General features: G+C 40.9%; 2 protein-coding genes across 3 annotated transcripts in view; one reads left to right on the forward strand and one right to left on the reverse strand.

Moving 5' to 3' along the window:
• The first annotated feature begins 134 nt into the window (after positions 1 to 134).
• Positions 135 to 7941, forward strand: abcg8 (ATP binding cassette subfamily G member 8). The gene is made up of 13 exons (XM_022763768.1): positions 135 to 333; positions 1550 to 1651; positions 1809 to 1956; positions 2518 to 2756; positions 2899 to 3031; positions 3533 to 3802; positions 4001 to 4157; positions 4609 to 4710; positions 4835 to 5034; positions 6389 to 6465; positions 6665 to 6932; positions 7038 to 7165; positions 7608 to 7941. The coding sequence occupies exons 1-13, from the start codon at positions 283 to 285 to the stop codon at positions 7743 to 7745; spliced, it is 2013 nt and encodes a 670-aa protein (XP_022619489.1). The 5' UTR covers positions 135 to 282; the 3' UTR covers positions 7746 to 7941.
• A 1561-nt stretch (positions 7942 to 9502) lies between these two features.
• Positions 9503 to 17992, reverse strand: part of lrpprc (leucine rich pentatricopeptide repeat containing) — a 66260-nt gene continuing 57770 nt past the window's right edge. For both annotated transcript variants that reach the window (XM_022763792.1, XM_022763793.1), the window contains exons 35-38: positions 14603 to 14677; positions 13953 to 14037; positions 12490 to 12632; positions 9503 to 9799 (exon numbers count right to left, since the gene is read on the reverse strand). In XM_022763792.1, the coding sequence (XP_022619513.1) occupies positions 9728 to 9799; positions 12490 to 12632; positions 13953 to 14037; positions 14603 to 14677 (375 nt within the window). In that variant the 3' untranslated portion in view covers positions 9503 to 9727. The remainder of the gene's footprint in view (positions 9800 to 12489; positions 12633 to 13952; positions 14038 to 14602; positions 14678 to 17992) is intronic.

Raw genomic sequence — 17992 nt, forward strand, 5'->3', positions numbered from 1 at the left:
CTGGCTGTCAGTCCCACCTCAGTCCTCAAATCGTGCGCTGCTACCAGAACAGCTATGACGGAGCAGATGAAGAACTGACATGGCATGAACTTGGACGCCTTGAGAGAGAAGGCTTGTGAGCTGGACTGGAGTCAAACTACAGAGCAGGGGGAAGAAACAGTGAACAACAGAGCAACAACGGCACATACCCTGAGAGAGAAAAAGAGGGGATCTTACCAGAAGAGGAAAAAGGGGGCATTGACCTCTTGACCTTACAAACATCAACCAGCAACTTGCATCATCATGGAAACAGACATAGACAACGGCATCAATTACAAAAAAGGCTCCTCGCAGGTCAGTCTGTGACATGGGATCAAACGTATCATTTTTAGTCCCTTGAAGGCAAATATACTGAGAAACTTTTGTTGAATCAAAACCATGTAAACGTTCTGTTGACTCTTCTTCTTGAAGCTTCTCACTCTGACTGCTACATAATTAACTGCTAATAATTTTATTCATTGAACTTTGTGGTGCCTGAATCTGATTATAATGTGGGTATGATAGTCAAAAGATCCCAGTGTGATTGAGAGCATTTTCACAATGTGTTTTTGTTGCTGGGAGTTTGTTAATGTCATTTAACATGGTAATTTATTATTTCCAAACACAGTTCCCCAGTTTGATCAAATACCTAAGTAATTTATATCTTATCTAGAAAATATACAATATTTTCATATGAATGAATTTTACTATGAATGCTTTAGCTGTATATTTTTGTGCTTCTATTTGGCTTTAATCACAATTGATATGAAGTCTGGTTTATCATTGGAAAAATATGGTTGCAGTAGGTTATACTCTCCTATTTCTGTTACCACATCTGGCGAGAACCAGTCAGAACAGCTGCATAAAGAATGACAACGTTTTGAATGTCTGAACTACAAACATTTTCAGAGATACTCTGCAGGCTAATGTGCTAAAGAAAAAGCAACCAGGAGTGATCCTTTACATGACATCTACAATATCAACATTGAAATATAATGTACAGTATGTACAGTAGATTTGGTGTGAGCATGTGCTCCGCGGTGACTCATGATTATACTTTTATTGTATTGGAGAAATTTAGGGATTATGTAATGATAATACTTGGATCATTTTCAAATGGACTCTGGAACCACAAAAGGTCTCAGGCAACTATTTGCATTTACAAACACACAAGCAGATGCATGCCAATACATGATATTACACACACGCACACACAGACACACACAAGCTTTCACATGCTCGTGCATGCACAGTGATCATAAAACATATGAGTCATTAAAATTGTCCAATAAATGAATTACTAAAGTTCAAATTAAAGACTGTAGATACTATAGCACTGTTAAGATTGATTTTCACTGAGTGAAGTATATAAGCAAAAAAAAAAAATTGTAAAAGAGTTTTATCTGCACCTTTACTTACATGGTTTCTGTTGCAGTTTGTCTTTCAGTAATTACACAGATCCAACTAAAACTTCAAATGAGTGCATCTTGCCTGTATGAAACTAATTGACCTGTCTGCTACTCTTTAACAGCATCAAGACACAGAGTTATTCTCAAGTGAAGAAGACAGCAGCCTCTACTTCACCTACAGCGGAGGGTGCAACGAGCTGGAGGTCAACAACCTGCACTATGAGGTAACTGACTGATACCTGCTCTGCTTTCGTATGCAGTTATCTTTAGCTTTTAACTGTTTTAACCTCTTCATGTGTGTGCATGTTTGTGTGTATCGTACTTGGCATGTGCATGCTGTATGTGCACATGGTGTAAATGTGTGTATGTTTGTGCTTGCAGGTAGACACAGCAGCTCAGATCCCCTGGTATGAGAGGTTATCAGAGTTCAAACTGCCGTGGGAGGTAAAGGGAAACAAGCAGACAGCCATCAACAAGCTCAGCCTCCGGGTCCACAGCGGTCAGATGCTGGCTGTCATCGGCAGCTCAGGTGACAGACACACAACACAAACACATAGCTTGTAAGCATTACTGTGTCTAATCAAAGTAATGGATGTAAGGGCCTCCTTGGATAATGTCATTCCTCCACCTGCCTTTCCACTGTCAAGGTCCTGTCAGCAGCATTGTTCAAATGTACAATTAAGCCCTTGTTTTCAAACTGCAATGTGGAGTAGCTGCATGAAGTGGTGGAAGAAGGACTCAGATTCGCGACTTACATACAAGTGCCAACACCACAATGAAAAAATACTCTATCACAAGTTAAAACCACAAGATAAATCTGAAGGGTCATGGGATGATTCACGGGGTTGGAACAAAGAAAAAAACAAAAAACAAAGATCTGCTTTATAAGTTTGAATTATATTAAAGAGATTTATCTCTTTGGTCCTCAGTCATTTAATTAAAAGTACCTTTAAAAAAAAAGTATTAGCTGAATAATAGCTACATTCCACTGTAAAACTTGTTACAGAGCAGAGATTAAAAAAAACATTTTTTATTTTATAGAAAAAACAAAAGTGAGACCTGCTTTAAATGCGTAATCATCTTCTCTCAGGTTGTGGTAAAACATCTTTGCTGGACATATTAACATGTCGGGATGAGGGCGGCACGACGACGTCCGGTCAGATTCTGATCAACGGGAAGCCCAACACGCCGCATCTGGTGAAGAAAAGCATCGCCCATGTCCGCCAAGACGACCGCCTCCTTCCTCACCTCACCGTCCGCGAGACTCTCGCCTTTGTTGCCAAACTGAGGCTCCCCACCCACTTCACACAGGCTCAGAGGGACCAGAGGGTAACATTAAGTTCAATAAATAAACGAACTCAAAGTGGCATGACACATCAAATAGTAAATGATCATCTGTTCTGTGTGCTGTCAAAATTAGACCATTTAAATAACATGTGACAAACCATGTTTTCTATGTTTCCTGTCACAGGTGGATGATGTCATCGCAGAGTTGCGGCTGCGACAGTGTGCACACACCAGGGTGGGAAACGACTATGTGAGGGGTGTGTCTGGAGGGGAGAGGAGGAGAGTCAGTATAGCTGTCCAACTTCTCTGGAACCCCGGTGAGAGACAGCCTCTTAAACTGTAGATCTCCCTTTTAGCTTTTATTTTGAAGTTTAATCCTTTAAGCCTGTCTGGCCTTTTTGGGTGTAAGACTTCTTGTGGAACTAGGTCTGTATCTTAATCATAAAATCACAGATTCAGATGCTTAGTCATATTTATCAGGCAGATTCTCGTCAGCTGTTCAGTTATTGTCAGCTCTGTCATTTACTGTACGTGTCAACCTGTGTGACCTATAAGAAAGGAAAGTAATAGTAGCAGTTAGGTCACGCAGATGTAGACATTTTGCTGTTGCCTGTATTTGCTGAACTTTACAAAAGCAAAACCTCTACAGATTTTCCTCTACAGATTAAAATGTGTGCCCGATATTACACCAGTCTGGATCCACTACTCCCGAATCAGCAGTGATCACCAGAGTCAGGACAGGAGGGGACAATTCAGACCAGCAGGCAGAGAGTCAAGTCTTTTTATGGACTGTTGAATTGGTCTTTTTTACATTCCAGGTATTTTGATCCTGGATGAGCCCACATCAGGACTGGACAGCTTCACAGCCCACAACCTGGTGATCACACTGTCCCGCCTGGCCCGGGGAAACCGCCTGGTCCTGCTGTCGGTCCACCAGCCTCGATCTGACATCTTCCAGCTCTTCGACCTCGTCGTCCTGCTGTCGTCGGGTTCAGCCGTTTACTGTGGCGCTGCTCGTGACATGGTGCCTTACTTCACCGCTCTGGGATACCCCTGCCCACGATACTGCAACCCCTCCGACTTCTATGGTTAGTGTGTGTGTAGAAAGCTGTCAACACGGCACTGAGTGGTGCTTTTATTCCAAGACCCTTGAAAGTTTGAAAGTTATCACTCCCACACTCAATCCAAAAAACAGGTTGAAGATTCTTCTTTATAAACCTTTTTTTTTACTTTTTCAAGCCTCATTTTGTTGGTGTGTGTGTGTCTGTGTGTCTGTGTGTGTCCAGTTGATTTGATCAGTATAGACCGACGCAGTCCGGAGCAAGAGGCTGAGTGTTTGGAGCGGGCCAGAGTTCTGGCTGAGCACTTTATGGAGAAGGTCAGAGACACAGACGATCACATGTGGAAACCAGCCGGGACCAACACAGCAGCACAAACTGAAAGGTAGCTGTGTGTTTATGTGTGTATATGTTTGTGTGTCTGTTTAAGTTTGGCTCCTTTTTGCTTCTCTGCATATTTGAGCTGAGAGACTGTGTCAATTAATTGATTAGTCAATGCCAGAAGATTAATTGGCAATTATTTTTGATAATCAGTTAATCATTCATTTTTTTTACATTATATATTCGGGTTTTGGACTGTTAGTTAGACAAAAGAAGTAAGTGGAATATGTTGTCTTGAGCTCTGGGAAACAGACTTTATCACTGTTTTCCGACATGTACTACCTGGTGCTACAGGGCATTCTTGGGTTGCTCCTCTTGTTCTATGGTTACAGTTTTTACCAAGCCAGCTGTATTTTCTGATACCGAGGCTAAAAAAATCTCTAAATTTAAGTTGTAGCTGTGGAAACTCTACCAGAGTAACTCATCCACTGCTTTCTTGCCTGCATCTCCTGCAGCCCTCAGCAGCCCAGCAAGGCAGGAGGAGAGGAAGTAATCACAATTTCCCAGCAAAAAAACAGACTGCCGGGCAGACTTCACCAATTTACCATCCTCATCAGGTAAGAACACACACACACACACACACACACACGCGCACACACACACACACACACACACACACACACACACACACACACTCAAACATTCAAAAGCGACACTGATCTCTCTTTTTTTCTCCCTCAGACGTCACATGTACAATGACTTCAGGGACCTGGTCACCTTATTGGTCCACGGCTTCGAGGCCCTCCTCATGTCACTGCTGGTTGGTTGTCTGTACTACGGGGCCGGAAAAGAGCGTCTGTCCATCCAGGACACGGTGGCCCTCCTCTACATGATCGGAGCTCTCACCCCGTTTGCTGTGGTGCTGGACGTCATAGCTAAATGTGAGTGATCAAAGCCATTCAGGAGCATGAAAGTAGAGGTCAAGTCTGCAAATCATTTAAGTAGTTAATGAATTTCTCATTCAAATTCTGACTTATGCGACTTCAACTACAGTCAAGGCTGATCTTCAGTCTTAGCATCTGAGCACATAAAGGACTGGGTCACAGGTTCAAATTTCAGTTTAAAGCAAGTCCAGGTTTAAGTGATTATGTTTTGAAATGTGATGTACAGCCAAAATCATTACAGTTTTTCTCCATTGTTTTGCCCAGAAAAGCCCAGGTTTGGGAATAGATGACACAAACACTTTAGTTTTCTTTTGCAAAATGGCAAAGGCACGCTCCAAAAGATCCTGTGTTCTCCAAACTCTCCATACAATCATCAATGTCACATACTGGTGTCTAAAAAAAGAAAATACTGCAATAAAAACCTCCCCATAAAAGAAACCTTCACAAATAAACATCAGTTCAAAGATTTTTTATCCCTAACTATTGTAATTTTCTCCCTGATGAGACACTGTGGATAAAGTAGTTTGTGTGACATATCCAACCTTGAGAGAGAAGTGTGACCTGGACATGAAATGTCATAGTATTTGTTCATTTGATAATGCCACGCTGAATAAAAATCATTCACTTCCAAAGAAAGAGAAAAGAGAGACCATGGGTACTGATGCATTGGCTTAGAGTTTTATATTTCTTCCTATTATTGCACAGTGAATGATTTTCTATATAAAAGTTGTATGAAAAGGAAAAAAAAGCAGTGTGAAAAGAACCAGAAATCATTCAAAGTTAGGTGAATACATTTGGAGCTGTGATCGTAGAGAACGTAGTCGGCAGAAGTGCAGTGAATCAATGGAGAAAAACTGTAACAAAACAAACCAGCAGGATGTGAAATAGTTCCGAACAGCGAGGCGAAGATATTAAAGCCAAAGTTATCACTAAATTATCATTTGGATGTGTGATAGAGTGGGACACAGAGTTCTTTAACCCTGAGTTATATGATATTCAATCACTCATCATTAAAAGATAAGTTCAAGTCAGGTCAAGGTAATGTGACAACTAAAGTTATAAAATTGATTCCAAGTTAGCTTCTGACTCTGAGTTAGATGCTGCCTACAAGCCTAATTCTACACAATCCAAGTTAACAATAAATAATCCATTATAAGTCTAGACGGTAACTGTTCTCTGCAAATGAATCTTCATGTTCAAATAATCCTGGAATTTTCCTACAAAAGACATTGTGCAGTGCATTCATATTTGATGCGAATAAGAGACTTTGTGTTTTTGGCCTGGGATACCAGAGGTTATAATGCTGTACCTACTGTATGTACTCATCAGACAAATTGAATGTCGTGCACAGGTCACACAGAGAGAGCCATGCTCTACCACGAGCTGGAGGACGGCATGTACTCTGTCACCTCCTACTTCTTCGCCAAGGTAAACCACAGTGATAAAACTGCATGTCCAGTAGGGGTCAGCTTCGCTCCATGCTGGAGTCACACTTCAGTGTGACATACCTCCCCAGTGATGTACACTACTCTCATGTGGCACTGGGAAATATGATGTACTGTATGTGTCTGCATGCAAACACGCCAGCCAGGATCAACACTGAATACAGTATGTGTTTTTTTATCAGGTCCTGGGGGAGTTACCAGAGCACTGTGTGTTCACCTTGGTCTACGGTCTGCCCATCTATTGGCTGGCCGGGCTTAACGAGGCTCCGGACCGTTTCCTGCTCAACTTCCTACTGGTGTGGCTGATGGTTTACTGCAGCCGAGCCATGGCTCTGTTTGTAGCTGCTGCACTGCCTACCCTGCAGACTTCAGCCTTCATGGGCAATTCATTGTTCACTGTCTTCTATTTGACTGGAGGATTTGTCATCAGCCTTGAGAATATGTGGCTTGGTGAGGAGACAGATGAATTGTTCCTAGTTAATTAATTAACTGACCTTGGGAGCCTAAAGAAAAAGTATGAGATGCTTACAGCTGTGTGTGTTTTTGACTCCCCAGTGGCCTCGTGGCTCTCGCACGCCTCCTTCATGCGTTGGGGTTTTGAGGGCATGCTGCAGGTGCAGTTCAGAGGAAACAAGTACCCTGTCAGCATTGGAAACTTCACAATCAACGTTGACGGCATTCACGTGAGTTAAATACACTGTCATTTATCAGACAGATTCATATTACTGAATTCCTGGACAGTTTCATTTCACTCTGTAAATCTTGGAACCGCAGAATCAAAGCACACTCCGTTTGAAAATGAATCTCTGGTTTCACCGTTTTGGTGGAGAAAGGCATAATTTTCCATTTAATGGAAACATTCATTGATTTATCCAAAGAAATAACTGTTGACAACAGCAGTATTTGTTACTAGTTTTGACAAGTTTTGAGTGTTAAACTATGATTTATTCACATTTACAGATGTTTTTCTAAACTTTAACTGTGTTTGTGTCCTATTTATCCACAGATATTAAATGTTATTGAGGCAATCTGACAGCAAACTTTAGGACAGTCTTGTAACTCAGCTCACAAACCAACACGTTCATCATCTTTCTCATCTTCTAACCCTCTCTCTTTGTCTCTCAGGTGGTGGAGGCCATGAACATGAACCAGTACCCTCTGTTCTCATGCTATCTGGTCCTGCTGGCAGTCTGTCTAGTTTTCATGGGGCTCTATTACGTGTCTTTAAAATTTATAAAACAGAAGTCTAGTCAAGACTGGTGAAAACATCTGGACCAGTTTCAACAATGAGACAAACCCCATCTGAAATCACACACAAGAGGAGAGTGTTTAAGAAGCATTTTTTTTTCAGCATTGAAATGAAGTAATTTGGGTTGTAGTTCGACTGGTTCGACACTGAGCTTTCCATCATTGGTTTTACAGTTCCTGTCAGGATGTTTCATAGTGAAAAAGTGCTTAATTCAGGGGAGAAAAGCAAGATACAAAAAGTCTTGATGTATGGATGAATTAATTCAGCAATCACTCTTTTATTTGACTTATCAAAACAATCTCAATATGCACTCAGTGTTTACACTTCAAATATGGGAATAATTAGTTAAAAAGAGTTGTAAGCACTTTGTGTTGGGTGGCGCAGTACCACTGTCTGCTGCTGGATGGCAGCAGAGCACTGCAGTAACACCAATGTTAAAATGACAGATTTTTTTTCCCTCTCTCCCTCTCTTCTCTGTCTTGGCAAATGATTAGAGTGCCACTTTGGCAGATATCCATCTGCAGCTTTTGCTTGTTCCATTTTCAATCTTCTTTTTCCTACAGCTTTATCTTTTTTGTATATGTAAGGTTATTAAGCTTAACAATGTGTGTGCCAGTATAGGGAGCACTGAAAAAAAGCCTAGTAGAGATTTAGTAAGTCACACTCAGAAGAAAAAGAGCTTGTACTTGTTGTGTCCTCATAGATTGAAGATTATGTAAGCTGTGTGTTTTTGCACTGGTGCAAAAGCCTGATAAATGTTTTAGCGAGATGGTTTGCGTCCAAATTAGTAAAGTGTTAAATCAAATTGCTCCACTGGAGTGTTTATTTTTGTTTTCATTATCTCTGCCATCCTTTGGACTCATCTTTCAGTTACATAGTCTAGTCACTTGTAGCTGTTCGGTTTCACAACAATGGATGTTATTGATAATGTGATTATACTTTACATCCTGATGGTTCATCACAGCAAAAAACTTTTTTACATGTACGAGATTCTGTTGTAAAACTCATGTTCCCTGATGATGATCACTTGTTTTTAAAGAGCATGAACTCTGCTGTGCTCTGCTCTTCCGAGTCCATAATTATGAATACAATTTTACCAATCCGTGTCAACTGCACTCATTTTTATAAACAATATTTTTTATTTAGAAAAATAATCGCATGACAAGATTGTGGGTTCTGTATCCCTGGTTCATAAAAAAAGTTCCCAATGACCATGTTACATCTTAATGTACTCTGCTACCCAGACTGACCCTCTGACGTCAGCTAATACACAATCTTCTTGGGAAAGAACCAGTGTGTGTGTTATCTAAGTGCTGCCTCAGTCTGGGTCAAGAACAGCTTGTGTTACATGAAACAGGAGAATCTGAGGCCGGTACTGGAGAGCAAAAAACCCCCCAAAAACTACACAGTACGCAGCAGAATGGCTCCTGTTGGTGTTATTTTACTACATATAACATGTCATCACTAATGCTCATGCTTTAACACTTGTATATGTTGTAACTGATTACAACATTATCTCAAAAAGGAGCTAATTATTTATTTACTGAAATCATGACTCATATAACAATTTGACTTTTTCGCCCAACAGAACAGTATGTAATTCACAGTTTTAGTGCAGTATTTGACAGGCAGAGTCACAGCAGGGACAGCACAAGTGTAATTAACTGAGCCATCATTAGTGATATTAGTTACACCTGTGCTTTACCTCCTGCCCTGAAAAAAAGCTTAACTGTAGCAGTGAATACAGGACACATTTAAACCACATGAAGACTGGATTCCTAACTTTGTTTATTAGCATAAATACTTCTGTACATTCTCAACATCTTCATCGTCAACATTATCAATTTCACAGCGGACAGAGTCGAACATCCAACAGATACAACACATAATACTCAAAATTTCAGCTCAAACAACTTATATAAAAAAAAAAGCAAGAGACAAAGGAAGAAACGAGTGGGATTTGGAAGGAGGTAAGAGGAGAGGAGGATGAATCTTTTTATTCCTCTGCTGTCGTCTGGGCTTTGCCAAGTTTCTCTTTCAGCTTGTTTGCATAAAACTTGAAGGACTCCTGGAAAGAGAAACAAAGAGAAACGACTTGGCATGAAACATGTTCCAAACAAACAGCGTAAGTGCTCACCTGCCTCACACCTGCCTCTATCTCGCCTCTTTCCAAAAGTAAGCAGCAGTGGAGCCCTCCTGGGTCTGTCTAAATAGTCTCCACTCGCCAACCAGGTTGTCTCGTTTCATCTTTAAATCCCCATTAATACACAAATAAGGGATTTGTAGCACACTCCCCGAACACACACTTTTCGCTCTCTGCCTCTGTTCCCGGCTAATTAATCAGTGTTTTGATCCAGACAAAGTGTTGTGGTGGGTGTTTTCTGAGACGAGGGGGGTGGGGGGTGGGGTGGGAGCTTTTCTGCAGATAACACCAGCTCCTGACAATGTACGTTTGCTTATTAATGTAGTAATTAATGCCGATAAATAACTATGTCCACGATAGAAGAAGAGACAGGAATTGGGACACCTTTAAAGGGTCAGTTCACCCAAATTACAGAAACATTTTCTCTCTAGATTTGATTTGATCTAGATTTTGAAATCTCCATCTCTGAGATTTCAGCCTGAACCAAAAACACAGTGGAGCTGAATGAAATTTCATCTGTGATGTTCAAAGCAATAGAAAAGAAGAAAAAAAAAATCAACAGCTGCTTTTCTTTCCAGAAACAACAATATTTTGGTGTTTTTATAATAAATCTCTCACTTTTTTCAGGTTTCTTTGTTCAAGTTTTCCTGAATAAATTCAGGAAACTACAGAAACTACAGCTCTAAGTCATAAATTGCTTGTTTTAACTTCCCTGTTCATGAGGAGCTACATTCGTGACGTGGGACCATTAGCATTATTAGACCCCACATTGATATATACCTGTCATATATCTTTATATACCTGTTCCGCTCTTGTTTCATTCACAACGATGTTACTCAAGATTAAAAAGAAGAAACTCAACACTCTGGATCTTCAGGCCCTGCTGTTGGAAATCAGTGGATGATAAAATAACAACGCTTTGATATGAAGCTAAAAAAAAAAAATGTTTGTTCACGTTTGATTTCAAGGTTTAAAAAAGGAAAGGAAGTGTGACAGTCACGGTGGTCAATGAGGGAATATCTAACATTAGGCTACAGGTGATGTTAACAGTCGGGAAGATGCTGAGGCAGCTGTTTTTGGATGTTTCCAACCAAGATTAAAAAAAGCAATTACACACTTTATGTCAAACGTGCTTTTTTCCTGCAGTGAGGAAAGGCAGACTATCTGTACATGTCTTGTCTAACCACTTGTACAACTGCTTCGTACCTTAGAGAAAATTCTAAAGACACAACCTCTATATCGATGAAGAGAGGGAGAACAACAAGGAGAGGAGGGTTTCTACCTGAGATGTGTTTGTAGAAACTTCTGAATACCAGGACTATTCACCTTTCCCTCTCCTTGCAACTCCTCTGCCTTGCCTCTGCTTATAAAAACCCAGCAATCACTTAACTATCCTGACATTCAGTGAATAATGCAGCAGCTTCTCTGCCTTCATCCTCCTTTCTCCTTCTATCTTTGCACTGCAGGTGAGTGATGGGAAGGTAAGAGGGGCTTCGGCCTATACCTGCCTCGAGGGGACAGCACATCAAAGTGCTGGGGCTGAGAGGGCGCTCCCTATGTGTGTGTGTGTTTATATGAGTGTGTGAGTCCTCTGCCAAAAATAGGGCTACATCAACTTACAAAATGTGCAATGTGCTGAAATGCTCAAAAACACTTGGAGCCAGAAAAAGAGAGCGGCTATTGCAGTGACACCATCTCGCTTACACAATATATGTACTCTGTGACCGTAGGGCACAATTTCCAACACACACACACACAAAGTAAGAAACACGGGAGGCTAGCTGCAGGCCTGTGTATACTGAACTACTCTGAGCGGGCAGACTGCTCCTTCACATTACTATGGCACACACAGACCACAGCACACACACAATGGCACGCATTAGGACACCAGCCGGACAAGTGTCAGCACTGGTTAAGGGGTTGTGGGCTGTGTGTGTTTGTATTTGTACACAGATCTGTTCATAATCTCTTGTTCATGTCTGCATGGTTGCATTAGCATGGATAGGTGTGTGTACATGTATGATCGTGATTCGTTACCATTTTACAAAATCATTATTATTACACTGTAGTTTAGCAATGTTTAGTTATTCAGGCTACTTTGCTTAGTGTTATATGATGGTCAATTTAATATTCTTTATATTTTTGACTCTTGTTTGCACAAATCAGACACTTTACTTGCATTTAGGTGCCACTTTACTGACAAAACGATAAAGCAACAAAAAAATTATCTGCAGATTAATCCATAAACAAAATAATTACAACCTTAATTTCAAGCTATGTCACATGTTGAATTTATTTTTCTGCGCTCCAAATGCTTGTATGAGTTCAAAAATAACTGTTTGTAGCAGCTCCCAGATCAGCTCTCACACAGTTACACACAATAACACATCCAGCTTGTTCAGCACAATCTGACGAGTTTCTAAGGTTGTAACTAAGGAGGACAATTACTTATGGTTACTGTCTACATGGGTGAAGTCGGTGTGGGTTCGATTACTTAACAGTTCCCCAAGATAGATACATTTGAGCTAATTGTGTATCCTTTGTGTGTGTGTGTGTGTGTGTGTGTGTGTGTGTGTGTGTGTGTGTGTGTGTGTGTGTGTGTGAGAGAGACTCACAGGGGGCTCACTGAAGGGCACCGGCTCTCCCACTTGGCGGTAAAGCCCAGCCAGCCGTTTGAGTGACAGCTCATCTGCGACTATCCCCTCCTTCTGCATCTGCTCATGCAGAGCCTTGGCTGACGGTAAGTCCTTATCCAGACCTGCCAGATGAGAGGAGCAGAGACAGAAAGAGTCAGCAAACAAGACAAAAATAAATAAATAAAAAAATCAACATATCAAACTCTTATTTCAATGACATTTGGACAGAAAATGACAAAAAAGGATGTACCACATTTAGTGGTGGTGAGATAATCATGTCATTTTCCACTTTGGTTTGTCATCAATTCATTGGCACCAAGACCTGATGTACCCATGCTTTTGCCAGGATAATGCATTTCTCCGAAAATGCTGCTGGTTGTGTGTTTAACAAGAACCAGGTTGAAAACAAGTTGTGTAAGAAAAGTGAGGACTCCTTTGTTTTCCTCTAGCGGTGGAGTAATAATTAAACAGAGGGGTGAGAAAAAAATTAGAATTTGAATTTGAAACTTCAAAACTTAAATTGAAATGCCTCATAAAGACAACACACCAGGACAGTAAAATTATCTTTTATACACATTTAAAATATTACTACTTATTCTGATTATTACTAAATTACACAGCTGTATATCATATCCTTCAAAATTATGTTATATTGGGGTTTAGAGTAATCATCTGTAAACCTGAAACAGAATGAATGTCTGTGGTTGTGTATCAAAGAGAAAAGTGGAAAGTCAGGTCACTACTGTCAAAAAAAAAGTGAAAAGAAAAAGTGCAAGTTAAAGAGACGAGAGAAGAAAACCCCTGAAAGAGAAAACACAGTACGTAGACGGGGCAGGGAACAGGCGAGCAGAGCAGCGCTAATTGTTTCCCCTATGGCTGCCTTGACCGACCAGCAAGCTAATGCTAATTAAATAGTCATGTCTGCTCATCTCTGGTGTGACAAGGTACGAAAGAGGGGAGACAGGAGGGTGAGAAGGTGAAGTGAAGGAGGAAAGGGGGGGGGCATGGGTGGAAAGGAGAGGATGTAGGTGAAAGCAAGAAGGGGAAGACAAAAAAAGATAGACAGGAGTAAAAAAGGTGGAGAGGGCAAGAAGTGATGGAGAAGAGAAAAAAAGAACAAAGACAAAAAGAAACGCTGAGTGGTGGACCGTGTTGCGATTAGCACGCTAGGCTAGCCAGGACAGCTCACTCATTAGAGGACATGTGTTCTTCTAACCCCTGAACGTCTGCCTGCACACACACACACACACACACACACACACACACACAGACAGACACACTCTCTGACCCGATGCATTGTTAATGTGTCCGCTAATGTTGACTTAGCCACAGGCCAGCGAGTCGCCTGCTGCATTGCTAGCTGCTCCACAAGACCCAACCAGGCCTTGTGTAAGAGTGTGTGTGTGTGTGTGTGTGTGTGTGTGTGTGTGGGGGTGTCTTACTGTGACATTTCATCAGGTACGAGTACAACACCTCCTTCTCGGCGAAGTCTGGAATCAGGCTCAGCAGGGACTTGATTTTGTACACCTGTGCACACAAACATTAATTTACATACAACAGTATTTTCTGTGTGCGTGCGTGTGTGTGTGTGTGTGTGTGGTTTTGTTACCATTTAAAACATGCAAATTATTGAAAACACAACATAAGTAGAAAGTTTTGCTGCCATGCGCTGATGCTGAAGGGGCCTTTACAGTCAAACTGAAAATTAAAATGAGTTTTTGCTATAAAATCTACATTTATATCCCAGATTTTACTTGTACTTATTTGTTTAGTAGAAGTTTAGGTTATGGACTCTAAAATATATACAGTAATTCTACTTTTGGTATAAACTTGCACAAAAAGTGAAGAGACTTCCAATTTCTGCACAATGTTGAACAAAGACAAAGATAATTCTGTTCTGGGTCTGTAATTGTAGAAACAAACAAACATGGCACATCACTACAACGTTGTCTTTTCTGTGACAAAGTGGCATTCCCAGACCTCAGCAATTAATTTGGTCAATTGATCATTTTGTCTTATTACTGACAAGAATCAGAAAGAGCTGAAAAAAAGAAAAAGAAAAACGAAGAAGAAATCTAATGTGTGATTTTACCTGTCCAGGACTCTGAGCTTTTCGAGTCAAGAAAGATATCAGCACCTCCTTCTGTTCAGCCACGGCGTTACAGCGCTACGGTAAAACAAAAGGGACAAAAGAAACATGTGAGTGATAACATGAGGGGAGATGGGAGGGCAGTGCTTTATCTTTTGCTCAAGTCAAGTCGAGAGGCCTCTCCAACCTGTGCTCTTCACATACATACGGACAGTGTATAAACACACGTTCAACACACTAACACATTCATACGATCACCTGCGCATCTACACTCAGGTTAATTATGGATTTAACAACTTGTTTTTTTAATGACAGAAAGCATAATTATCATCACTGAGTCACACTGAAGGCCACATATAGTACTCAAAGGACATATAAGTGCAGCCAAAGCCCAAATTGTTCTTTGCACAGTTGTAACCTCTGCAACTTTAAGACTTAAATCAATCAGTGGAAGACGGGAGGAAAGAGAGATGATATCAGACGAGAGAGGGAGAAAGAGAGAGAAGAAATGATCATTATTCCACAGACTTCTTACTAAATCCTGACCTACAGTGGGTTTTTTTGGGCAAAGTGTGAACAATAAATCAGCTGATGTTCATTGTACATAAACACACTCATTTTAATAAAGGACACAAAGTTTGTTTTGTCACGAGAACATGCATGAGAGAGGACATTTACTGTTACAAAGTGAACTTGCCTGTGCTCTCTGGGGGAGAAATTATAGACGGCACTTCTGCTTATAACCTCACCTCAAACAAATTTCTGTCATTTCTCTTCACCCATTTCTTGTTACTCACTGACCGACATACTCGCTGATTTAGGGCTGCAGTCGATGATTATTTTCAGTATCGATTAATGTTCTGGTTACGTGCTCAATTGATCGATTATGTCTATAAAATGTCAGAAAATGCCTGTTACAAATGTCCTGTTTTGTACGACCAATACTCCAGAACTCAAAGATGTTCACTTCACTTTCATATGTGAAAGCAGCTGATCTGTGATACGCTAATATCAAGCAACATATCAGCAGGAGGAAACGCTAAACGGCGGAAGGTAATGTGGAGGCTGAGGTGCAGAATAATCCTCTGTACTCGCAGTGATGCTCATGATATAAAAATAAAAAAATAAATAAATGAATGAGCAAATTCAGTGCACTAGACTAAACCTTAAAAATCCGATATATCTATTCAAATGACAACAATCTAGAAATACATGAACACTATGAGGAACATTTAATAACTGACAGACTTCTGTTGCTGAACGTTTAACCTGTGCATGACTGCTTATCTTGAAAACATGCAAGCATACATACAATACACCGTGTTTTAAGTGGGTGTGTATGTGTGTGTGTGTGTGTGTGTGTAAGAAATGCATTAACGTTGCTGTGCTTGGAGTGAGTGTGTGCATCCTCCTGGCTGAGCAGCAATGAGGTCTGATTACTAGCCAGTCGTGAACTAACGTGTTTCACTCCTTCTCCACCTTGTACAGAATTAAAAGCGAGTGGCCTGTAAGGCTTTTAACACACACACACGCACGCACGCACGCACACACGCAGACACACACACAGGGAGAGAGAGCAAGCTGCCTGCTTTCAGAGTCACTAAGCAGCAGAATGGCTTTAGCACAATCAGGCAATTAGACCAACACTATGCCACTTCACTCAACTTTGCTCCGTGCTCTCACTCACTCTCTCTCTTTTCTCCCTCACTACAGCGACCACTCCCAAAAGGCGATGCCACAACCGCCCAGGCCCACCGTCTCCCCTGCTCCTCACACACACTGCCTAAAAGCTCTGGATACCCAGGGAATGCTTCCTCCTTTTCCTCAATGACCCCCTCCCGACTCGCACACGCACACCCGCAGTGGTAAACCAGCCTCGCCCCGCTGCTTCCCTCTGTCACCGTTTCACTTCTTAATGACTAACTTCATCCCTCTCGTTCTCCGCTCGCTCCCCACCGACTTCACCTCCTTCTCTCCTGATAGCCTTGTCACCATTATTGTCTGCTCGCCTACTTAAAAGCTTTTCAGAGTTTTGGTCCTGCTTCACTTATGATGGGATGGAGCAGTTGGGCTTCCACCCTCCAGTGACTCTGGAAGAGCAACTTCGAAGGGGAGTCAGGAAGACGAACACGGGCCACGATGAGAGACAAAAAGGAGCACACCAGTGAAGCCTGGGTCTAAACTCACAAACTTAACACTTATGACAAATGGAAGAACAAGTTTTGGAAGAGTCTTTGCTCCGAGACTTCCTTGTGGGTTTACTTTATAACACCGTGAACATTTGCTCCTGGATTTTTGTTTTCCTGTTACCCGTGTTCACCCAGTTATTTACCAGTATTTCAAACATTAACAACGACTCACAGAGCTCAAAGTGACATCTAAAATTGTCTTCTCTTGTCCAACCAAAAGTTCAAACCTCAAAGTGATTCAGTTAAAAGCAGAAAATCGCCACATTTGCGAACAATTCATCCGTTATCAAAACAGTCTGCGATTCATTTTTTGATAACTAATCAACTAAGCCTTTGAACTCAAATTTTATATAACATTAGGTAGTTAAATTATTACAATAATTATATTTTTGAAGTTCTTCATGAGTTTTGTAATGAAAATCTTAATTTGTAAAGTAACTGTGGCTGTGTGATAAATGTAGAGGAGAAGGAATATTAAATGTCATGAAATGGAAATACTTGACTTGAGTACAGTAGTTTCATTCCACCACTCATGGATTATGCTGTATAAATAAATTAGAAGAGGTACAAGCAGGATTTGTCATTTTTAAATCATTTTTTGTCATTATTATGTTGGACTGTTTTAGCTTTTATGCTACACATATCAATTTGAAAAGTAGATCCCACTTGACAGTCTTCCTCCCTCTGTCTCTCCTTGTCCCTCTAAAACTAAAACTAAACCTGACAACAGATAAACTTGAAAATTGTTCCTACATCTCTGTTTTCAATCTTCTAGAGAGAAAAGGCAGACACTGAGCCGAGACCCATATCAAAGCAAGAAGCATATTATAGCTTTAAAAATGATATGATCCATACTCTGTGTTTAAATAGTGATGAAGATGGGAGTAGTAAGTAATGTATCTGTTCATTAACATGCATGCTAGTCAGACATCCCTGTTTAAAGATTGAGAGGATAATCACTCAGGATGTCAGGGAGAGATGAGGAGCAGACACATGTCTCTCTCTCTGTCTGAGTGGATCTGCTGTGGTTTACATTTCTCTTCAAGTTTCCCTCTCCGTTGATCCGGTTTAGGTTTAGGGGGGGACCACAATTTCATCATGAAGAAGAGCCGTTATAACAGAACTACCTGGTAAAGTTAAGATAAAATGACCATGATGGTCCATTTCAGGTTGGGTGGGTTGGTTAGGTTCCCACTTCTCCACT

Source organism: Seriola dumerili, unplaced genomic scaffold, assembly GCF_002260705.1.
Source record: "Seriola dumerili isolate Sdu_G_001 unplaced genomic scaffold, Sdu_1.0 BDQW01000478.1, whole genome shotgun sequence".
Taxonomy (NCBI): Eukaryota; Metazoa; Chordata; class Actinopteri; order Carangiformes; family Carangidae; genus Seriola; species Seriola dumerili.